Source organism: Neopelma chrysocephalum, unplaced genomic scaffold, assembly GCF_003984885.1.
Source record: "Neopelma chrysocephalum unplaced genomic scaffold, ASM398488v2 Primary Assembly neopelma1_64, whole genome shotgun sequence".
Lineage (NCBI taxonomy): Eukaryota > Metazoa > Chordata > Aves > Passeriformes > Pipridae > Neopelma > Neopelma chrysocephalum.
In genome coordinates this window covers 5,485,616-5,508,505 of record NW_020897721.1, presented here as the reverse complement: position 1 = coordinate 5,508,505, position 22,890 = coordinate 5,485,616, and the positions used below count along the sequence as shown (strand labels likewise).

At 54.4% G+C, this 22,890-nt stretch overlaps 2 protein-coding genes across 6 annotated transcripts; one reads left to right on the top strand and one right to left on the bottom strand.

Moving 5' to 3' along the window:
• The first annotated feature begins 3 nt into the window (after window positions 1-3).
• On the top strand, window positions 4-5,295 carry CDC20 (cell division cycle 20). 3 transcript variants are annotated; one of them, XM_027683260.1, is made up of 11 exons: window positions 4-116; window positions 427-623; window positions 1,153-1,298; window positions 1,928-2,024; window positions 2,536-2,664; window positions 3,019-3,215; window positions 3,544-3,638; window positions 3,990-4,221; window positions 4,335-4,460; window positions 4,631-4,748; window positions 5,033-5,295. In XM_027683260.1, exons 1-11 carry the CDS (start codon window positions 70-72, stop codon window positions 5,209-5,211), a joined length of 1,563 nt encoding a protein of 520 aa, XP_027539061.1. In that variant the 5' UTR covers window positions 4-69; the 3' UTR covers window positions 5,212-5,295. The 3 variants fall into 3 exon arrangements, with proteins under 3 accessions (XP_027539061.1, XP_027539063.1, XP_027539062.1); XM_027683262.1 differs by having other exon boundaries at window positions 66-162; XM_027683261.1 differs by lacking the exon at window positions 4-116 and adding an exon at window positions 153-170.
• A 2,946-nt stretch (window positions 5,296-8,241) lies between these two features.
• Window positions 8,242-22,008, bottom strand: ELOVL1 (ELOVL fatty acid elongase 1). 3 transcript variants are annotated; one of them, XM_027683277.1, is made up of 8 exons: window positions 21,029-21,129; window positions 11,903-11,964; window positions 11,297-11,487; window positions 11,055-11,135; window positions 10,790-10,846; window positions 10,379-10,484; window positions 10,082-10,218; window positions 8,242-9,701 (listed from the first exon to the last, which is right to left on the bottom strand). In XM_027683277.1, the coding sequence occupies exons 2-8, from the start codon at window positions 11,946-11,948 to the stop codon at window positions 9,447-9,449; spliced, it is 873 nt and encodes a 290-aa protein (XP_027539078.1). In that variant the 5' UTR covers window positions 11,949-11,964; window positions 21,029-21,129; the 3' UTR covers window positions 8,242-9,446. The 3 variants fall into 3 exon arrangements, with proteins under 3 accessions (XP_027539078.1, XP_027539079.1, XP_027539080.1); XM_027683278.1 differs by lacking the exon at window positions 21,029-21,129 and adding an exon at window positions 21,953-22,008 and having other exon boundaries at window positions 8,243-9,701; XM_027683279.1 differs by lacking the exon at window positions 21,029-21,129 and adding an exon at window positions 20,609-20,644 and having other exon boundaries at window positions 8,243-9,701.
• Window positions 22,009-22,890: the final 882 nt, after the last annotated feature.

The following is a 22,890-nucleotide window of genomic DNA, read 5'->3' as shown; positions in this document are numbered from 1 at the left end:
GTCGCCAGGCAGCGCGCGGCCGTTGGGTTTGAAGCGACCAACCGGGGCCGCGTCCGCGCGCGCTTTAAAATGCCGCGGCGCGGGCGGGGCCGGCGAGCGGCGGCAGCGCGGCGGCGGTGAGGGAACGGCCGGGCCGGGGAGCCTGCCCTGGGCATGGCTGTGGTGAAGTGGTCACTGAGAAACGGAGGGGAGGAGGAGGGGGAATGTCTGTTAGCAGAGAGAGCCCCGAGGAGCGGCTGGAGGGGGTGTCGGGGGGACGGAAAGGGCCGGGAGAGCGGCTGGAGGGGATAACGGGGGGATGGAAAGGGCCCCGAGGAGCGGTCGGGGAGAGCCGCGGGGGGTGCCTAGTGGTGGGGAGGGCCCGTCGGAGCGGGCTGCAGCCCGGGCGGTGTCCCGGTGGGCCCGGCTGACGCCGCCCGCCCGCAGGACCATGGCGCAGTTCCTGTTCGAGGCGGACCTGCAGGGGCTGCTCAAGCTGGACACGCCGATCCCGAACGCGCCGCCGGCGCGGTGGCAGCGCAAGGCCAAGGAGAGCGGCCCCGGGCCCAGCCCCCTCGGCGTGTCGCCCATGAAGCCGGCCAATCGCTCCCACAGCTCCAGCAAGACGCCGTCCAAGACACCCGGTGAGCTGCGGCAGAGGCAAGGTGGGCGAGTCCGGGCTGGTTGCCTGTAGCCACGAGGCTGTGGGCTGTGCCAGGTACCCTCGGCGGCCGGCGGGTCAGCGGGGGTGGGCTGTGCTACCCGGCTGCTGGCAGTCACTCACCTCCTCCCCAGATGAGCTCCAGGGCTGGGTGAACTGCTGATCCCTCCGCTGAGCCTTGCTGGCACAGCTGTGTGTTGGGACAAGTGTGGGCAGGACTGTCTGCTGACAGCTTTCCGTGGTGTACCTGTTTTTGTATCCTCCCCTTACCTGTGATCTCTGGAACTGTTGCACTAGACCCAAGTTGTCTCCTGGCAGTCCCTAACCAGAGCTTGGGGGCAGGGGGGGAAATATCAGTTAGTTGTGACTGGATGGCACGAGGTCTGAGAGTCCTGCTGGTCTAGAACTTGAATGGTGGGTGTGATGTGGAAGAGTGCTGGGTTTGCTCTCGTGAAAACTCTAATACAGGCTGTTAAATAGCTGTAAGACAATATCTATGTATGTAAATACAGGGAAATCTGGATCCAAAATTCAGAGCACGCCAACAAGGGCTGGGGGGGATCGCTACATTCCCAACCGCAGCACTATGCAGATGGATATGGCAAGTTTCCTCCTAACCAAAGAGAATGACCCTGCTGAGGAATCTCCTACCAAGAAGGTGAGCATGTTGCTAAGGCACAATTACTTCAACAAGCACTTCCAAACACTTAATCCTTCCTGCCCATTTACAGAAAAGTATACTGTAGTTTCTATGCAGTGGGCACATGTGGCTGACAAGACCCAGCCATGACTACTTCCAGCTCTGGGCTTCAGGAGCCTGGCATGCAATGGAAGCTGTAGAGCCTAGGCCTATGCTGCCTCTGGTAGCAAAATTCAGCTTTTGGCTAACGAGGCTTTAAAATATAGCAGGTTACAAAAACACAAAACTGTGGGCCTATGCACAGTAAAACTGCTGGTGGTAGCTATTCTAGGACAATGTCTACAGGGGGAACGATTCTGGAATGTTTTACACTGTGTTTCTGAAATCTGTTTATGAAGCATTTGGTCCCTTGTGGCTGTGACTTTTCCCACTGGCAGTGACACTGAATTTGCCACTGTATGAAAATGTGAGCAGGACAATGTGCCAATATCTGAGGGAAAACTACTTTGACCTGCCTGTGGCTGACTCTTGCAGCACTGTTTGTACACCTCCTGATTCTGGGAGAAGGGGGCTTAGGTGTATATTTTAACTGCAGTGTGGGCTTTGTGTTTCAAATGCGTCGCACTGAGAGCGGTTTGTCCCTGTAGGAGCAACAGAAAGCCTGGGCAGTGAATCTGAATGGCTTTGATGTAGAAGAGGCAAAGATTCTCCGCCTCAGTGGGAAGCCACAGTATGCTCCAGAAGGTATGACACAGAGTCCATGAGTCAAATCAGCTGGGGAGATCTGGTCAGGGGTCCTGTGTGGTCACAGGAGAGATCATCTGGCTTCTGAGAGCTCCTATGCACACTGGAGTCTCCCTTCTTCGGGTTTCTGAGGTTGAGGGATAGCATAGCAGATATAGTACATTTATTTAGGAAAGCTGAAATGACTGCCAGCTGCTCACATTTACTGGAGGCGACAAACCTTCTTGAAGTCTGCAAGAGCTTCAAACTCTCTGCTGTGCACTTTCTAGCTGAACTGTAACTAAACATAATGGGATTCAAAAACCCAAGTGTTTCTGTGACTGAAGAAAGTGTAGCTCACCCTGGTTCAGCAGTTCATACTGCCAGAGGTGCTTAGCATACTGCACTCTCTTGAGTGTATGTTTTCTCTCAGGACTTCATTTTCACTGGAAGGGATTCCTAGTTGGATGAGCAGCACGAGGTTGGAAGGAAACAGTAACTCAGGTCAACAAATCTGTTCCTCTGCACACAGGCTATCAGAATAACCTGAAAGTGCTCTACAGTCAGAAAATGACGCCTGGATCCAGCAGGAAGAACAGCAGATACGTGCCCTCAATGCCAGACCGGATCCTGGATGCACCGGAGATCCGCAATGACTACTGTAAGTAGGATGCAGTGTTGAGTGCTGGGCATCAAGAACATTCTGCACTGGAGTGCAGTTCCTAGGATAGTGTAACTGGGCTGTTTGAATTACTTTATGCACCCAGGCTAGCACAGACCACTTCTGGAGTGCCCCTGTGTAGCCTTATAGGACCAGTGGTTCAGAGTGCTGTGTAGGTGACTTGGGTCAGGGGTACCTGACCTGACTGGCTGCCCCTTACTTCTATGTGTGTGTATGCACATATGTACAAACACACACATCTGGTGCAGGTGGAAGACCTGGCATCAGCACTGGTGAAGGGCAGGGCTCTCCAGGTAAGCATGGTGTGATCTGTGTTCCTCTTCCAAATTGTAGATCTGAATCTCATTGACTGGAGCTCCCGGAACTTCCTGGCAGTGGCCCTGGACAACTCTGTTTATCTGTGGAATGATGTCTCTGGGGAGATTATCCAGCTGCTGCAGATAGAGCATCCAGATGTTTACGTTTCCTCTTTGTCATGGATCAAAGAAGGAAACTACCTTGCTGTTGGCACGAGTAATGCTGAGGTCCAGGTGAGTGCAGCAGTAAAACCAAATGTGCTGTCTAGGGGTTGATGGAGCTGTGGGGCATGGGGACAAGGGCTTGGCTAGCACAGGAAGGATGCAATGCACCCAACTTTTCTTGCCTGGTATGGGGTGGAACTGTCCACAGCCAACTGCAGCATGCGAAGCAGAGTTTGGTTTGGGAGTTTTCTGATACCTGGAGTTATCTTCTGTACTATAGGCATGAGATACAAATTTTCTCTGCTCCCATACTGAGAAGGCTGAATGCCAGGTTCCTAGGGCATAGCAACGGGGCTGGAGTTCATCCTCTGGAGAACTTACTGCTTTTCCTCTCTAGCTATGGGATGTTCAGCAGCAGAAGCGTCTCCGAAACATGACCAGCCATTGTGCCCGCGTGGGATCCCTCAGCTGGAACAGCTACATCCTCTCCAGGTAAAGCGCTGGGTGGGTCAAGGACAGTGTCCAGCTACTGCAGATTCCTATCCCTACATCTATGAGTAGTGTGGGTTAACGATGGCAGAGAGGAGTTTCTGTCCTGGCTTGGGCTTCTTACTCAGCCTGTTCTGTTGGGACTGTGCAGAGAGAGCCTCTCTTCTGTATTGCTCTTTGTGCTGAAGCTGTGAAGAGCTTGTGTGGCTGCTTCACTCACAGCAACAGACCGGTGATGCTGGTAACACTGGCTGAAATCCAGTGGCAGGTACAGCAGTCTTGCAACAACACAGAAATGGATTTGGGTGAAAATGTGTCAGCCCGAACCCTGCAAGCCTTTTCTTCTCTCCACAGTGGGGCACGGACTGGCCACATCCACCACCACGACGTCCGCGTGGCTGAGCATCACGTGGCCACGCTTGCTGGCCACACGCAGGAGGTGTGCGGGCTCGAGTGGTCTCTAGATGGCCGCTACCTGGCCAGTGGTGGCAATGACAACCTGGTGAACGTGTGGCCGTGCACCCAGGGGGGCGGTGGAGAGATCAGTCCTGTACAGACCTTCACGCAGCACCAGGGTGCTGTCAAGGTGAGCGCAGGGCTGCTGTGGGCACGTGGGTGTGTGCAAGGCAGATGTGCAGCACTGGCTGTGCCCAGGTTGCCTCCTGCACGTCGTAGAATGAATGAACTCTTCTCTCCCAGGCTGTGGCGTGGTGCCCGTGGCAGATGAACGTTCTGGCCACTGGAGGTGGGACTAGCGACAGACATATCCGCATCTGGAATGTGTGTTCTGGCGCCTGCCTCAGTACTGTGGATGCCCATTCCCAGGTGAGACATGAATTATCAGCTTGGAGCAAACACCTTCTGGCAGCACACCTACACAGAGTTGCTATCTCCTGAGGCCCAGAGGCATGGGAAAGGAGGGGACCACACTCAGCTGTGGCTGGTGAGCATCAGCACAAGCAGCTTGTCTTACCTGTGTTACTGCCTCTTCTCAGGTCTGTTCTATCCTGTGGTCAACAAACTACAAGGAGTTCGTTTCAGGCCATGGCTTTGCACAGAATCAGCTGGTTATATGGAAGTATCCATCGATGACCAAGATTGCAGAGCTGCAAGGTAGGCTGGGCCCTTTGCCTGGGGAAGGGGGGCTGCTAGAGGCTGAAGGCAGATGCAGTCCCTGGTTTGAGCCTGCAGCATCACTGCTGCAGGATAGTATGGCATGCTGCTGGAGTGAGGGATGCCCATGGGCTGCTGAAGAAACACTGTTTCTCCAAATGCATGCCTAGGATCTGAATTGGTGCTGCCACAGCACAGTGGGGGGACAGCTATGCAAGCTGAGGGGACTCGGGGCACACAGGAGTAAATGTGCACAGGGTGACTGCACAACTCCTCCTCCTCAGGTCATACTGCCAGAATCTTGAACCTGACTATGAGCCCTGATGGTACAACAGTGGCCTCAGCAGCTGCTGATGAAACACTGAGGCTCTGGCGCTGTTTTGAGATGGACCCCATAAAGAAGAAGGAGAAAGAGAAGGCAAACAGTGCCAAAACCAGCATTATTCACCAGAGCATCCGTTGAGAGCACAGGGTTGTTGTGGGGAGGGGGGTATTTAGTTTACATGCTGTACAGTATTTTAAATGTGAATAAAGTGCTTTAACTTGACTTTTTTTATGGAATCGGATGGAAGAAGCCATGGCTCCCAGAACCAAGTCCCTCCTGCCTGTGGTTTGGGATCTGGGCAAAGGGTGGAGCCCTTGTTCTTTAGGGCCTGCCTGTTTACAGGCAGATGGAGCCTAGCACAGCCATACAGCCCTAGGATAAGGATGCTGTGCAATGGCTGCACTTCTCTATCTGTCCCAGCTAAGGTATATATGTCACCTGCCCCATCTTGATGCTGACCACAAGCACAGCAGGGTTGAAAGCAAATAACTCTGACTTGCCTCAGTGATCCACTGCCCTCTGCCCAGCTCAAGCCTGCTTTGGTGCCAGCTGGGGTGGGGAAGAGCAAGGCTCAGTGAAAGCATGGTATGGCTGTGGCCCCAGCTTCTGTTGTGCCCTGTCTCATGACTGGATCTGCAGTGCTCACCTGCTCCAGAGCAGTCTTTGGCAGTCTGAGCTGTCATGTGCACACTAGTTTGTCTTGTTCTGCTACAGGCAGCCAACAGTGCCTGCTTATGGTGCTGGGGTAGAATAGCTACTTCTGCAGTGGTTTAGTACTGAAGTTAAGAGCCAGTTGCTATTGGAAAAAAAAAAAGGGAGGAGGGGCTGGAAACATACAGTAACCGCTTAATCACCCCAAAGGCCAGAAAGGGGCTGGCAATGGCATAAAGCCTGATGCAAAACAAAGGGTTAGTTTACATTGCCACAGCCAGCTTGGATGTCATGCAAGAGACTCACAAAGGACCACCAACTCTGTGCACAGCCCTTAGTCACGTATTCTTCCAGCAGCCCTATCTCTGTCCTCCCCTCCAGCTGAGGGGAAGCCCTGGTGCCAGGCTGAGCAGCAGGGCTCAGCTAACATTTTTTAGAGCTTGACTCCCCCACACTTGGAAAAATGCATTTCATCCAGGCTGGGTTATGCTGGTGCAAGTGGCAGGGAACGTATTTGAGCCTTTACCTGAGCAGGAGCCAGCACAGCCATGCTGCTCTGCATGTTGGAGCCACAGTGTCTGAGGTTGTGGGGCTGCAGCAGACCCATCAGGCCTGTCCTTCAGCTGCACCAGCACAGCCTGGGGCTGCTGGGGACACTGTGCAGCTGATTAGCACCTTGGCCTGTGCAAAGCAGCTCCACAAAGCCTGTGCCTCCCATCAGCCTGTGATTAGCTGAGGGTGGATTATTAACTACTTTCACCTTCCCCTCAGCACAGTACCATGCTGTACCCAGCACCAGCTCTGTCTCCAGAGCTTTAAGCCAGCTGCAACCTTCAAAGGTGGGCACTGGCAGCACCAACTTGTGCCAAGGCCAGTGAGGGTGCACCCCACACCCACTACTCATACGGGGGGGCACATACCCCACTCCCAGAAGCTGTGCATTACACAGCCCTTGAAGGTCCTCTGAGCATTACTAGAGGGTAATAGTATTGCAATGTCTTTGGCCCCTACTGGTCCTACTGCCCTGGAGTGAGGAGGAGCAGAGGAAGGAGCTGGGCACTGATCCAGCAGGCCCAGTAAACACAGCCCTATAAGGTGTGAATTCAGTTCACAGCACGACAGCATATTAATTACCAAGTGCCATGGCCAGCCCATAGATGAGCACAGCTAACTGGAACAATTGGAGGAAAGGAGAGCAGAGCACATGTAGGGAACAGCCCATTCTAAAATACCAAGCATAAGTAGTTTAAAGTATTGCTACTATTTTGGGCAAAAGCAAAGACAGTCCTGTCTTTGCCAAGAGCCAACTGGAGGGGAGAAGGAGGCTTGACAGGAAAAGGTTCCATCTCAGCTGGACCATCAACGACAGCTCCTGAAGTGATGACTTCTGAGCACTGAACTAATGTTACACACCACTTCAGCATGGACCAGAACAAGCTTTCATGCAAGTCCTTGCTCACAGAGAAGCAGCAACACTGGGAGAACACCACACAGTGCAGCAGCCAAATCTCAGTTTATGACTTCATACATACAAGGGCACTGAGGCCTGTAAAACAGGGTAATACCATGTGCAGTTCAGGTATATGAGTCACACCAGTTCAGGTCACTTGAAGATGCTTTCCTACATTTCAGAGCATGGCCTTGAGGTGTACAGCAGCCCAGGTAAGATCAGCAGAGCTTCCTCTCACACCAAGCCCTGCTCCAGGGCTTTGGCTGGACATCCACTAAAGCCCTCCTACCCCACAGCCAAGCCCACAGTGAAACTCAGCATCTGGGAGGCAGCTGCTCTAACGTGTTCCTCCCAGCCACAAGCTGCCCAGCCAGTACCCACTGCTCTTCCCAGGCCTGAGTCAGCTCCCAGGCTGCCCAGGAGGGCCCCAGTCACAGGGTGATGAGAAGGCAGCCCAGCACCCCAACAGCACTGAAGGGACACCTGAATTAGACAACAGTGCAGAAACCAGAGCCCAGCCAGGCGAGAGGTACTTCTGTAGCAAGAGCAAGGCAGCAACAACATAACCCTCCCTCTGACCACCCTGAGCTACATTCCACACAGATCCATACTGCAGAGGTGTTCACAGATGGCAGCAGTTTTTGCTTCGGCAGGTGCAGAAAGCAACAAACTGCTGTTTCCCAATCACTCAAGTTTCCAGGGTCTCTATTCCCTGCTCTGCCATACCTCAGCTCCCCAGGATTTCTGAAAAGCAGCAGCTTCTCCCGGGCAGGTGGCCCAGTGCCCAGCCCTCACCCACACTCCACCCCAGCCATTCTTTGACAGGGTGGAGTCACTTTCACAACAGAAGCCTTGACACACTTCCTGCCCTGAGCACTGCTCTACCAAAACACTTGGAAACAATCTGCCATCTGCTTCATCAGCACACAGCTATCACTCTCCCCCCCCAACACACAAACCTGCTACACCAGCTGCTTCTCCCAGCCCTGCCTCCAACCACACTGGGCAGGACCAAGCACCTGGAACAGCTTCTGTGTACAGTGAGCCAAGAAAACAAGAGGACAGAGCCAGTTCTCCTTCTGCCTGTTTATTTGTGATAGAAGAGCAGCCCATTCTGACAGGGCCTGGCTCCTTCACCTCATCCTCAAGGCCATCAGCATGTTTTGGTTATAGCCAGAGCAGGTGACAGGCACCAGGCCCAGGAGAGCTGCTGCACTGCCCTGCTGTAGGGCAGAGTACACCTTCACCCAGGCCCAGTCAGATCCAAAGAGGCAAGAGATGCTCACTGTTATACCACAGCAGGGCATACTACAACCACCCTCTGCTGTGTTCATGCTAGGCCAGAGCAGGGCTGGTCCCAAGCAGCAGAGCCCAGGAGCTGATTCTAAGGGGCACTTATTGCTCAAGTCTTGAATTTACAGGAATGGAAGTGATCCAAGACTAGGCTGAGCTTGGTCTCCCCCACTCTGGAGCAAGCCACCAGCTGCCATAGAGGATCAGGTAAGTGTGGCTAAAGCACACACTGAGCACCCAGCCCAGGCACAGAAAGGCAGAGCAACCTGGGCTTATCATGTGGGGGAAGCCTTTCAGGATGTCACAGCCCCTGCTATGTACTAGGCACAGGGCATGTGTACTGTACTGGGCAGGTCTGGGCCCTCAAGTCCCATATGCACTGCCCCTACATTCTCCACAGCCACACCTGGGCACAGAAGTGCCAGAGCAGGACCCCCCAGCTGGGCACACAGGGACATGCAGCACTGTGGCATGGAACAAAGTGGCACAAGGCATCGTAGAGCAGGAGCACTCACACTTGAGCTGGCAGTGGCAAGCAGCCAGGGACAAATCTGCTCATCCACACAGGCTCTTGTGAGACAGGGAAGAGGAGAGGGCACCAGGACAGGAAGCGGTCTCTTCTTTTGGTCCTACTCAGAAGGAAATGGCCCCTAGGCAGAAGGGCCAGATGTAGGCACTTGGGGGAAGTTCCTTTGGAAACACTGGAATGGGACTGCAGCCCCACAGCTGTGATGCAGGCAGCTGCCTCTCTGCTCAGCAACACTGAGAAACAGCACAAGCCCTCCCAAGAACAGGAGAAGTGGCCCATGGCTGCTCAGAGCAGAGGGGCTGGGCATGCAGACAGAGGACAGCAGGGCTGGGCACAGGGGTACAACAGTCTGTAGGCACTTGACTTGGCTAGTGGCACCCAGGAACAGAGGGACAGGTCCCAGCTGCCTCTGCCCCGGGGCTCTCATTGGCTCTGGGAGCGCTTTGCCCTCTAGTTGGCTTTGACCTTGCCATTGGTGACAGTGCCATTTTCATGGATGCTGCTGCCGTTGTGCTGGGCTGCTTGTTGAGCCACCCTGGGCAACCGTTTGCCCTTGGTGTAGGACTGGTACCAAAAGTTGGAGAAGAGGATGAAGAAGATGGTCCCATAAATCCAGATAAGGTGGATGAAGATGGGGAACTGGTACTGGCAGTTGGGCATGAAGTAATACTGGGAGATGTGGACGGAGACAATCACAAACTGTGCCTGGGAGCAAGGCAGAGTAAGAACAAGTTATCCATGGGACCAGGGTCAGGGAACCCACTAGAGACCTTATTTCTATATGAAACCCACAGGCTCCTTTCCCACTCTGAAGCAAAGGTCCTTATGGTGAGGCACAGTCAGCAGCAGCTGGAAGAGGCAGGCACAAGTCTCAGGGCAGCATGTGCCTCTCACCCTCCCAACAAGGCTGCAGCCCAGGGGCAGCAGGCTGAGCAGCACAATAACCAGGCTTCTAGAAGCTCAGAGTGATATACTACAGAGGAGACAACTGCAGCTGCTGGCAGCACCTTTCAAATGTACAAGGGCTGGCCTGTCCCTCACAACAATGACTGCAGCACATGCTCTGCTCCACTGCACAGACTCACCAGCTGGATGGCTGTGATGTGTTTCTTCCACCACAGGTACTTCTGAAAGGCAGGTCCTGCTGCTGAGAGCCCGTAGTAGAAGTACATGACAACGTGCACCATGGAATTGATCATGGCATGGAATGAGCCCATTCCCCCTGTTAAGACAGACTTCCATTAGTGCAAGTCAATACTCCACAGCAATCAGCACTACGGGGAGTTCCTAAGAGCCCAGCAGGGCCAAAAACCCCTTCTCAGCATGCCAGGGTAACCCCACCCTTTCCCCCAAGCCATGCACCCAGACAGTTTCCATCTTACCTGGACCAAACTTTGCTCCCCACCACCAGCTCCATGGCAGAACAGAGTGGTGGAAAAGGTGCAGGAATGTGACCTGTTCGTTCTTCTTCCGCAGGACAAAGATCACCTGCAATGAAAGCCCAACAGCATCAAGGACCTGCAGTCCTGGGAGCAGCTAGAGCAGGCTGGGCCACTAATTCAGTGTCTGATCCCAGGGATGCCTCCCTCCCTCCATGCTCACTGTCATCACACACTAGGTCACCTCACAGCTTCCAGAGCTGTAGCATGCCAAGAGTGACCTCTTTGGCAGTGATGCCAAACAGAAGCACTACCAGGGTCAGACTGGAAGGGCTGCAAAAGCACCTACCCCAAGTACAGTGGGCCCTAACTCCCTGCCCAGCAAGTGAGGACAAGGCCTTCTCAGTAACTCACCGTGTCCGTCAGTTCAATGAACTTGGAGAAAACAAAGAGCCAAGCAACACTGACCATCTGTAACAGAACAGGTTAACATTAGAGACCCACCTCAGCCTGAACACGCCCAGTGACCAAAAGTCTTCACACAGTAACCCCAGGGTGCAACCAAGAGCCAGAGCCTGCAAATCCTCTGCCTTGGGAGAGGCAGGTGGCTGTGACCCTGCTTTCCAAACAGGAGCACTAAAGGCCATTCCCACTTACCAGGAGAGGGATGAGAACTCACCCTGAGGGCCTTGGGGTCCTGTGAGAAGTCCACAGGGTCACATCGCCAGGTGTACCCAGTAAGCCACCCTGCCATCAGGAACTGCAACAAGAGCATCACTGGGGTGAGGCCCAACACATCATCCACTGCATGTCAAGATGTGCACAGAAGGGCAGGGAACAGCCTGAAAAAGGGCTCCCCATCACCCATGCAGCCTGCACACACTGCTTTATCCGTGCTAGACCATGCTGCCGACAACTCACCTCATAGACTATGTAAAGTGAGAGTCCCACCAGAAAGAAGTTGTATAGCACCATGAACTTCTTCAGGTTTAAAGGCTTCCTGTTGGCCATTAGCCGGGGACCCAAGGATAGGACAAAGTAGACATATCCCAGAAGGATGCCCATCACAAGGAATGGGGACTGCATCAGTGGATAATCAGCGATGCGGGGGTCTGCGGAAAGAGCCGGGGTGCAGAGCAGTTAGTCCTCACCCCAACCTGCTGCCAGCAATGCCACTCTGCCAGAGGGGAGGCAAGGACATGGCAATCCTGTTCTCCTAGGATAGGAGTGCAGGTAGGGAAGCAGTCTGGGAGCAGAGGCTGGTGAAGACAGCCAGACTCAGCAGGGTATAGCCTGAAGCCACACTGCGGGGCAGCCTGGAGATCCACGAGTGCCCCAGAACAACTTGCACAGGCACTGAGGCAAGACAGCCTCATAACAAGCAGCACAAAAACCCCAGAGGTGCATCTGTGTAAGGGTGGAGGCAGGATGCAGCCAGACCCAGACTGCTTCAGGGATGACAGACCATCCCCACAGTGCCCGTGGCAGTAAAGCACTACCTTACTCTGGGCAGAGCCAAACACTCACCTGCTTTCTTCATGAAGTCCTGATACATGGTCACAATCCCCTCCATGGTGGTGACAGTGTCTCTGTGGAGAGAGGCAGAGCAGATCAGGCAGCTGTTTTCCCAGGAGGGCAGCCTGCAAAGCACAGCCCTGCAGATCAGCAAATTTCAAGCACAGCTTCAGAGAAACAATCATGTGTATCTGGCCAGTGCTGCTCTCAGCTGATGACACACCAGCATCCACTTTCCAGCTGAGCCACATGCCCCACACTTCTCGCTGAGCCTGGTCCTGTTTCCCCAGCTCTGCTGGGCACCCCATCGTCCACCACCAGCAGTCCTTCCAAGGCAAGATTCCAACATTACAAGCCAGCTAGGAAAGCTTTCAACTTCAGCACTGTATCTCCAGCTCCTTAATCTTGCTCCTACTGTACAGGCTCAAGTATTATCACTCACAGCCACCATGACATTGCCACCAGCCCTGGCACCCATACCCACTCAGCACACTGCTCTGCCCAACCCTGGTGCAAGGTCTCCAAGGGAGATGTGGAGCTGGCCCACACCCTCCACCAAGCAGTGCCTTTATAACCAACTTTGGGCTCCTGCCCCCTGATCCCCCCCTGCAGAAGCAGCATACCATCACTGCCAGACCCACTGCATGAGGAAGGAAAGCCATGGTTTCAGAAACAAACATCACTTTCTGGTGTCAAAGTTCCTGATTTCACACCCTTGCAAAAAACCCTCTGACAAGAAACTACTATCACATAACCCAGTACCTCAGAGGGTGCATTCTGCTTGGCAATGGCATTTCCACTCCCCTTCCACATAGCAGAAAGCCACAAGAGAAGGACAAGCTGCACGGAGAGGAACTGGCACTCCCCACACTTGGTGAGCCTCACTATGAGCACACACCAGACAGTGATTCAGGCAGATGCTCTCCAGAAAAGCAGGAAGGGCCCAGGCTCTTACTGCTGCAGGCAAGATTGAAACACCCTCACCCATTTCCCTGTACTCCCCAACCTCTCCCCAGCCCACAGGACACCAGAGCAGCAGGAAGAGAGGCAGAGCACAGGCACAGCCTCACCTGACTCACCCACCTGTGAGGGAGGCATTCCCCACAGCTGCTAACAGACAACTCCACCTACCCCTTCCACCAGGAAGGCACACAGGAATCACTGCCCACACACAGGCCTGGGGAAATGGGTGCCCAGCCCAGTCTCCCCAGGAGGTATATTGCTGTCACCACCAGGAATCACATAGCCTCTTCCCAACCGTAAGGCTGAAGCCAGAGTAGCCTTCTTCCCAGTTAGGTCTCAGCTGGGAGTATTCAGCAGCCACTGCCACCTCAAGCCCTCACCAGCCAGCACCAGCATCGCTCCTTCAGCTTCACTGCAAGAGTTAGAGCTCAAAGTCCTCTTTGCTCAAGGCAGGATGGCAGCAGACAACCTGTGCAGTGCTACCAAGCACCTACATGACAGGCACTGCTGGCAGTCATCTTCACAGGGGCCCGGCACACACTGTTCTGGCTCACTATAGTATTCCCTGCCATCTTGGAGGCAGCTGCAGCAATAGGACAAAGCCCACTCAGGACTGATCCCCACACCTCAGGGGCACCAGGAGCAAAACAGATGCTCACCCTCCCAACCCAAGGTTTCAAGGGGTTTAATACCAAGCAATACTCACTGGTAGTATCACTGTGATACTAGCAATAATTAAGATCCTGGGCACTGCCAAGATAATCCACTGTCCACATGCAGCAAAGGCCAGCAAAAAGTGCAGCAGGAGCTATGGCATCCTTGAGAGCCACTCAGATGCAGCTGTGGGAAATGCAGTAAGTACAGGTCCTGAAAGCTGCTGAGCTTTATGTTGCTTTAATGGCTAAAAGCAAGCTCCAAACTTGTCTGTCTAGTTTCAGCTCTCAACCACTACATACAGCTACACCTTTATTTGCTAGATTGAGGAGCCCTCAAGAGTCAGCTCCCAGCAGAGGTACCTGACTATTCAAGCTCTGTGTTTATCTTATCAAGCTGAATGAGTCAGCCTTACTACAGGTTCAGGGCAGAGACAAAAATCCTGCAGAGTACTCACCTATTTTGGGCAGGCTAGGATGAGGAGATAGTATCAGTCACCTTTGAGCTCCAAGCTGCATCTCACACAGCAGGGAAACACTCCAGCTCAGGCACTACAGATCACTTTGCTGACTTTGATGCCACCAAGGCTCTAGTACAACAGGCCAACTAGGACCCCAGCTCAGAACAATTCGGGGTCCATGACAGCTATCCACCCAAGCAGTGGGAGAAGCCCATTTCAATCCAGCACTAGCACAGAAGTCCCCACCAGTGCAAACAGCAACAAGCCCCTCTTGTTGCTGTGTCTTGTGAAGGACCCCCATCACTGCTACAGCCACAGTGCCACGGGAAGATGGGAGGCATTGGACTTGTCCTGAACACAGGCTCTGGGCAAGCACCAAGACTTCTACCAGGGCAGAACTAGCAGAATTATGCTACAGGCCCTTATGAAAAGGACCTATGCATTTTCCACCACTTCTCTAGGCAGAACAACATCCTGCTAAATTCAGCTAACAGAGCAACCACGTCTCCAGGGAAACCCAAGGTCTTCAGGTATTTGCAAGAGCTGGCATCCATCCACACTGCCATGCTACATGGTCCTGCACCAGAGAGCAGCCCCAGTGTGCCCTGCTCAGTGAGCAGATGCAGGTATGTCTCACCCTCCTCTGTCCCACTGGGGCAGCCACTGGCCTTGGGGTGCTGACATTGAGCTGCCAAGGGGCAGTTGTAGGGCAGGCTCAAGGGTTACCTTCACTAAGCAGGGGGATGTGAAGTGCACTGGCCTGCCTGAGCCATGACTGCTCCATGCCAGCCTTTCTGCTGCAGGCAGGGGTTTTCCAGCACAGAGCATCAAGTGGTCGGGAACCCAAACTCCCCTCTTATGTCCCCTGTGCACAACACCAGGACTTGATGTCCCTCTGCACTTTGATAGGGGTTTACCATCCAGACAGGCATCTGCTCTTACTGCACTCCAGGCTAAACCACACTTCACACACTGCAGGTGTTCACAGTTCACTGGTTTCGTCTGTCCTCTCTGCACATGGGAGACACTTGCTTTCCTCTGACTCCTCCCAGATCCCGATCCTTTTAGGCAAGGAGCTGGGAGGAGATGAGGAACCCAAAGCTGAGCCTTAAAGAGCTGAAGAGAAGTCAAGCAAACAGGTCTAAGCATCCCAAATCATCAGGAACCCTAGGGGCCCAAACACACCCTACACAATACACAGAGACCTTGCAACACATCTTCCATCTCTCAGCAACAGGGAGTCACTTCCCCATCTCAGAGAAAAAGTTCCCACTATTTGCAAACTAGAGTATCAGGCCACAATCTGTCCAGTAACCAACATCAAGGATTAAGTACTTGCTTACACCAAGCAATGTGTACACTGCATATTTCCAACAAGCTATACAGCTAATTAGTGCAACTTCAGCAACAACAGCAAGGCCCTTTATGACCAGCCCCAATCAGACAACAGCACTGTCAGAACCATGACACTGACAGAAACCAGAGCTCAATGCAGTTAGTTTTGTTAACAGCCTTGCAGGGCACATATCTCCCCACAAAGCAACCATCTGCAAGCAACAGACTCTGCCACAGACATCCAACATTCCTACTCCTCAGCACTCAGGTCAGAAATCAGCCCCGTAATAAGTGTGAAAGCAAGCACCCTTATCTCCCCACTAGTTTAATTAAAGGCAGCACCAAAACAGTCTGGTAGGTGGCCACAGAGCTGCCACCCCAGGGAGAGCTGGCACAGGGCCCTTGTTCAACTGGCTAAAGCAGGCCTGGCCCCTGTGGGTCTCCCAAGGGAGTAGCAGCCCTCAAAGGTCAGGAGATAATCAGTTGGCCAGATGTGAAACCAATTCACATCCCTGATGTACAAGCCAGCATCAAGGCTTGCTGCCTGATGCAGCTCTGAGCTCCACAACCTCTCAGGAAGAGGTATCTTTCTCTCCCAGCTCCCAGTCATAAGCACCTCCCAGTTTTCTGGAACTCCAGAAAGTCACTGCAAGGCCTGTACACAGCCTCATGTGCCCACAGACTATGTTTCCCAGCAGAGCTACAGGGATCTGTGGTTCAGAAGCACCTGCCAGCAGCAGCTGCTGCAGAAGAGTGGGACTGACCAAGCCAGGCTCTGGTAGCAGCAGACAGGGCTGTGTACTGCAGACACAAGGCTGGCACCTCAAGCCATCACCAAGAGCTGACAGTCACAGCTCCACAAGCTTTCTTAAGTTTGCGCACAAGAGAATCCTGCAAGATTGGGAACACAAAACCATATCTGCCCTAAACAACACACAAGCAGCAAGGCAGTTGGAGCAAGGCAAGAGAGGAAAGTAGCCCAGACAGCCATAACCTGCAAACCCCTGTTCTTTATCAACCCTGCAGTGGGATCATTCTAAGACTGAAGTTTACAGGGAAGCACAGAAAACTCAATTTGGATCTCCTCTGTCTGACTCTGTGCCCAGGTAAAAGGGAGGTGGCCTGTAACCAGGCAGTGCACACTTGCTTCATACACAGCATCTCAGGACACCAGCACAAGCACGAGCAGCAAAGAGCACTCAACAGGAGAGCTGTATTCAAATACATCTGCATTACTGCTAATGATTTCAGCCATTCCTTGAAGACTCAGTTAAGGTAGTGTTGTCCACATACTCCTAAAGTCATGTTTTTCTCTCAAAAGAAGTCACAGCCTAAAGAGATGCCTGGCACCAACTCACAGGGCACAGAAGGCAAGTCTAGCAGGAGAGAAGGAGCTTCTATGTTTCAAGCATGGAAAGCCATACCAACCAATTAGGCCAAAGCAGGAAAGCAGCTCTCCTCGGCTCTGAGGGCTCGGGACAGACTCTGATCAGAGTTTGAGAACCACCAGTCCCAGAACTCAGTCCACAACATAATTAGAAAGTCTGCATGGAAACTTCATGCTAGCACCACCAGATAAGTTTTCCTACCCAAATCACATCCATTTGTCACTTCCTCTGGCCCACCTACTTCATGCTGAGTGTCAAAGGACATGGCCAACAGCCCAGTAGCGTGTGCTCTGAAGTCAATAGAGGAGGTCTGTGTTCAGAGAAGGGATGAAAACTCTCAAACCCATAATATGTAACAGTTCTTGCAAGAGCTGCCGTTGCAGCTGCCGCAGGAGTCACGCTGGCTGGGTGCTGCTCCTGGCACGCTGGATCCAAGTGGCACAAAGTGACCTGCCTGAAGCTGAGCAGTTTCCCCATCTTCACCAAGTGTGTGTTAATACCCTATCACTATCTCAACACTGCAGTTGTAAACCCTGAGGCCTTTGGACAGCATCCTACAAACAAATTAAGCTCTCCCCTTCCCATGCTTACTGGAAGCAGGGAAAGATTAACAGGCAAGCTCTGCAGAGCCTGGGTAGTCAGTGTGGCACCTCACAAGCTTTCAGGGAAAGGGAGGCACCCATTGCATCAGGTACTGGTAATCTTGTACAAAAACCACAGCAGGTAATCAGACTTCAAGGTCCCACAAGAGCATGCATTACAGTAAAAGGTCTATATGCACAGCACAGTTTTTTCAGGGACAGCATCTCCTCAAGCTGTTAAGAATAGGCTTACTACTTATCACATTCAATGCATATTCAGGGAGCTGATACCAGTAGAGATGACAGCAGGCAGGGAAAAAGCAGAGAAAAGGCAACATCAAGCAGAAAGTGTGACATAGCAAGGAGCAAAGGAGTAAAGAAACAAAGGTGAGATACCTACACAAGTGGAAAATAAGGTATTTCCTTTCTGAGCTAACCATACTGATCTGTGTCCACTCCCTCACGCAGCACCAGGTGAAGGGGGAAGAAGGCAGAAATGGCTGGGCTCCCTCTCTAAAGTGGTGGCATCCAGCAGCCCCCCAGGGTGCAGAGAGAGCACGCTCAGGAAGGACAGAACTAGGCAAGTGACAGGCAGGACCAGACAGAGCAAGGCCAACTTCTAACACCTGCATCTAAAAACAGGTCAAGCCTTCTAAAGCCCTCCAGCAAAGGAACAGAGTACCCCGATATGAAGGTGGGACAGGCTGTACCACAGCATTCATCACTGGGTTTCATCATTATGCAAATGCCTCAATACAAGGCTTCACCTCCGTTCTCACAACAGTGGCTGTAATCATGACACAGAAATGATTACTGTGCTCTGCCCCATTCAGGCCTGTGCGTTAATTAGACAGCCCCACCAAGACAAGATGGACATTACAGTCTACAAAGCAAGATGCAGAAAGGAGAGACTCACAAAATCCCTCCAACAGCTTTATCTGGACTATTTAAGAAGCCCAAGCGTGAACTCAGAGCCACTTCTCAATGAGACAAGGGGTCACTGCCTGGAACTCACCATGACACCAGCTTTGGGCCAGAGTACCCTCCACACCAAGAAGGCAGTTCAGTCACACAATCACCTTCTAACAAAAGGATGGGATGTTTTCTGACAGTACAAGAGATGTTGGACTCCAGCACCTAGAGCCCAACAGCATAAGGCTTAGTAGAGATCACCTTTAAGAGGGTTCACAGCCATTTAAGCACAAAAAATGAAGCATGAGGCATGATGGTCTCAATACAGGCATAGATGGACCCCTCAAAGTCAGGGCTGTTGCTTCTACTGCTGGTCCTGTACAGACAGGGAAAGCCTCTTAGGGTTAAGCAGAAACAGCATGAGTTATAAATCTGTGTGTGTACAGAGCAAATCTATTAACAAACGATGAGAGCAAAGCTAGCTGGTCTGATCCACAGGGTAAGAGCACTCCTTGCACAGCTGGTGAACTTGCTGCCAGTGATAGCTTAACACCCTGATCCATCCCACAGGGAAGAATCAACCAGAAATTAAAAACCCCACGAGACACTAAGGGAAATCAAGAACTATCAGACCCAGTTACCACCACCACCATCCTCAAGGCACTAAAGGCTCAGATAGTGTGCAGACACAGGGCTGTGGCAGCCACAATTTGTCATCTCTGAGCAACAGCAGACCCACAACTCCTGCAGGGAAGAGTCCTGGCTCCTGGGGACCGTCTCCTCCCTGTAGGAGCCCAAGCTGCCTCACCTGTTTGACTGGCAAGAACCAGACTTTCCAGCCCAAGTACTCCCACCATCTGTCCAACACAAAAGCACAGAAACACAGAGCATCTCTTGGGCCATCACAGGCACCACTCCCAGTGTCTCTCTCTCTTGTGAGCTTCTCCCTAGAGGAAGGATCTCAGGTTGTGCTGTAACCTCAGCAGAAAAGAGGAAAGCATTCACTTGTAAGCTTCAAGAACAGCGCCAAGCCAAGTATGTGTAAGTGTACCTGCTTCCGACACCAGCTTCGGAGGTTCCTCAGGATGCAAAGCTTTTCTTCACCAGGAGCAAAAGGAGACACTATGCACCTTCAATAAGCTCACTTATTTTCACCTCTAACGTGTGGTGAGAGACAGCTCTAGGTCAGAGTGAGCTTTTACTCCCCTAGCTTTAACAGTACTTTCTCTCATATCACATTTCTGCCCTGAAAGACCACAGAATCCCCCCATCCAACAGACTTTCAGGAAACAGAAGTGAGAATAAAACGCAGGGCAGGACTGCAAAAGCCCAGGCTGTGTGGGTGGCATGGCTTAATCCCCACAGCGAGATGCAGCAAGTAGATGCTGCAACAGCTGGCCATCATTGCTGTTGCTCATAGGAACAGGCTGTTAGCAGCAGCTCACACCCATGAGCTAGAGGGGCTTCTTAGGAAAGAGATAAGACACAACAGCATCAGTCAAGCCTCAAGGGCTCAGCCAGCTGTTTGACTCTCTAAGCCATCCTCAAGAAGTTGCCTGGCAGGTCTGGTGGGAAGGTCAGCTCCATCCAGCTAGGAATCTGCCCTGGCTGCATTCTGGCAGAAGAGAAGGTGGTCAATTTGGGACAGCACAGTAGGAGAGATGCCCCGCTGCACAGGCGATCCTGGCCACCAAGAGGGGAATAGATGCTCTAAGGAAATGCACTAGCAGGTAAAGCACCTTGTGTTATCCCATGCTGCCCACTGAGCACAGGAAGGGGTATTCACCCCACTTCTTCCTGCCTTTAGGACTCCAGAACTGAGGTGGTCAGTCACAGGGAAAGCATCTGACAGCTCCCCTGCAGGAAGCAGCCCAGGCACGGAGGCATAGATGTGACCCCCAAAGCTTCCCCTCCTGTTGCAATGCCTATTTACATTGCCTCATTTAGTCTGTTATAAGATCAAAAAGAAGCAGCTTTCCCAACTGCCCCCTCGTTACAACAGAGGAACAGGCCCATGTAAGAGACCTATAGACTGTACTGCCAGTGATTATTAAGCTTGAAGTTATCCAGCAAGTGCAGACCCCTGTGCATGGCCAAACCAGTGCGAGGTGAGCCCGCGGCCAGGGGACTGCTGCCACCAGGAGGGTGACAGTGACCTCCTCCTCTTGCCACCGCGTTCCAGAGCGAGGGCCAGCGGGAGGCCAAGCACCTACACGAGCCGGCACTCAAAGCTGACATTGTGTCGCAGCAGCGGGGGAGGCCTGGTACTGCCACCCTGCCCGGAGGAGGAGGGAAGAGCCATCTCAATGGTTACATTGATGCCGAGGGCCGCGCACAAGAAAGCTCCCCGGCCGCCGGGGGCTGCTCTCGCCCCGCTGCAGCGAAGCCCCAGCAGACCACAGCCCTCCTGGGCTGCCCGGCGTACCCGCAGCTCTCCGCCCGGTGCCCCCGCGGGGAGCGCCCCGCTCGGCCCCGCTGCCACCCCCGCGAGTGCCCCGGCACAGGCCCCGCCGGCCCCCCCGCCCGGGCGGCTCCCGGCCCGGCTCGGGTGTGGCGCGGCCGGGCCCGGAAGCGGGGCCGCGGCCCAGCGGGGCCTGCGCGGCCGGGAAGGGCCGCTACGGGCCCGGGGAGGCCCCGCGTGTGGGGAGGGGGCTCGGCCACCTTCCAGCGAGCCCCGCGGGCCGCTCCGCCGCCTGTGGGGCCGGCACAGCCCCGCCGAAGCGCCAACGCGGCGGTGCCGATCCCGTCCCTGAGAGGCCGCGCAGCCGCCGGTCCCTGAGGCGGGGAGCGGGAGAACCCCGGGCTCGGGCAACCGGCCGGACCCGGCACGGCCGCCGGCACAGACCTGCCGGAGCGGGGGCCGCTGTTTGTGCCCCGGCACAGAACAGCGCCGAGGGACGGTCCTTCTACCCGGCCGGCCGGGAAAGCATCCCAACCCCGCACAGAGTGGGCGGCCCTGCCCCAGGGAGGGCAGCCGACTGCGGGAAGGGAACTAACTGCACCCTTCCCTGGCACCATGGAGGGAGCGCTGGGGCAGTGGCATCAGGCTGTGAGCCAGGGAGCACTGCAGCTCCTCACAGCGTCAGGACCCAGCTACTTTAAAAAAAAAATACACTTCAGCAACTCAGTTTGGACTCCGCTTGTCTCCCTCCTTCTGACACGGGTAGGTTCGCACACCTCTGCACTGCCACGAGGATCCACATCGCTACTATGGGCACCCCCCTCGCCAGGAGGGTGACAGCCTCCGCTGGTGGCAGCCGCACCCAGCGTGGTCACCCCATGTCACAACACCCACCCCACCCATCAGGCCACGGCCTCCCCCCGCCGCGTTCCCCCCACGCCTGTGGTGAGGGAACACCACCCACCTCCTGCCAGGACAGAGAGCATCCCAGCTGACGGGAACACGGACGCATACACAGCCTCCTCCAGCAGCCTGGTCAGCAGGTGCCAAGCCAGCATATAGCCTCCCCGGGGCAGGGCCCACCTACCCTGGCAGCAAAGCTTCACCCCCAAAGCAGCTGAACCCCCCTAAGGCCTCCCCAGCACCCTTCCGCAAAACAGCCCCAAAGTGCCCCCCAGCACAGCCCAACAGTCAGCCCACACCCGCTAACCTGGGACACCTTCACCCGAACTGCCCCCTCCTAAACATCCCAAAGGACCGCTGGGGAAGACCGGGCACCCCTGGCCCACCGCCACCGGACAGGGCTGGGCGCTGGGCCCCGCGCCCTCCGTCCCACGTGCCCGCGGCCCGATGCCCGCCCGCACTCACCGCCGGCCGCGCCCCGCTCTGCCGCCGCCACGGCCGCCCCCACCATTAAACCGAGCGGCCCCGCCCCCCTCGCCGCTGCCCATTGGCCCAGGAGGGCAGAGCTCCGCCCCCGAAGCAGCCGCGACCAATCGACGCGGCCGACGCGGCCCGCCCGGACCGTGGCCACGCCCAGACCGGCGGTGCCGGGTCCGCGCGGGCTCCGCCTGAGGGAGAGCGGGGGGGCCGCGGGAGAGGGAAGGGGACAGGGAGGGGGAAAGGACCGGGTTTGGGCACGGGCAGGGTGGGGTGCGCAGGGCCGGCCTGAGGGCGGTGGTGACGGCGTGAGGGAGGCCAGTACGGGTCCATCAACAAGTGGCTCGTTTTCTCCCCCAGAGACACCTCCACAGCCATCGCGAGCGTTTGGAAACGCAGGACAGAAGGACACCTCGGAGACCCCGACTCCGACCACGTGCTGTTTCCAGCACCACTGCATCCTGCGGTGTCTTCACAGCCACGCCAAGCTGCATCCTAAAAGGTGGCCGGGCCTTGGCTCGTGCTCGTCTGGTCTGAAGGCGTTTTTGGAACTCACTATTCTAATTGTTAGGAATCATCTTCTCATTTCCAGCTTAATTGGATGCACGGCTGGTTAATATCCATTTGCTCCTGTGCCAACGTTGTAATTTATCTCTCATAGCTCCTGCCATGGTGTTTACACTAGACAGTGTATTTGGAGACGACAGTCATCCCCCTCTAGGCCATTACATGAAAGACTAAACAAGTTTTTCCAGCATTTTCCTACTAGCCTGCCTGTCCCTGCACCTAATGCCATGGTAGCTCTTCTGACCGGGCTGCTGCTCAAGGTTCCTCTCCTGAAAATGGGTGACAAAGCCAGACTTTGTGCTCATCTAGTAAGAATTCCCCAACTGGATACAGCCAGGGTTGCTTTTGCCCTTCTCGAT

What these genes read in the sequence shown, in the direction of transcription:
- ELOVL1 (XM_027683278.1), bottom strand. Translation starts at nt 11,948, where the DNA reads ATGGAGGGGATTGTGACCATGTATCAGGACTTCATGAAGAAAGCAG. An exon ending in GGACTTCATGAAGAAAGCAG is followed by an intron (nt 11,488 to 11,902) that starts GTGAGTGTTTGG and finishes CTCTTTCCGCAG; the next exon opens with ACCCCCGCATCGCTGATTAT. An exon ending in CACTTTACATAGTCTATGAG is followed by an intron (nt 11,136 to 11,296) that starts GTGAGTTGTCGG and finishes CTCTTGTTGCAG; the next exon opens with TTCCTGATGGCAGGGTGGCT.
- CDC20 (XM_027683260.1), top strand. Translation starts at nt 70, where the DNA reads ATGCCGCGGCGCGGGCGGGGCCGGCGAGCGGCGGCAGCGCGGCGGCG. An exon ending in GACGCCGTCCAAGACACCCG is followed by an intron (nt 624 to 1,152) that starts GTGAGCTGCGGC and finishes ATGTAAATACAG; the next exon opens with GGAAATCTGGATCCAAAATT. An exon ending in AGGAATCTCCTACCAAGAAG is followed by an intron (nt 1,299 to 1,927) that starts GTGAGCATGTTG and finishes TTGTCCCTGTAG; the next exon opens with GAGCAACAGAAAGCCTGGGC.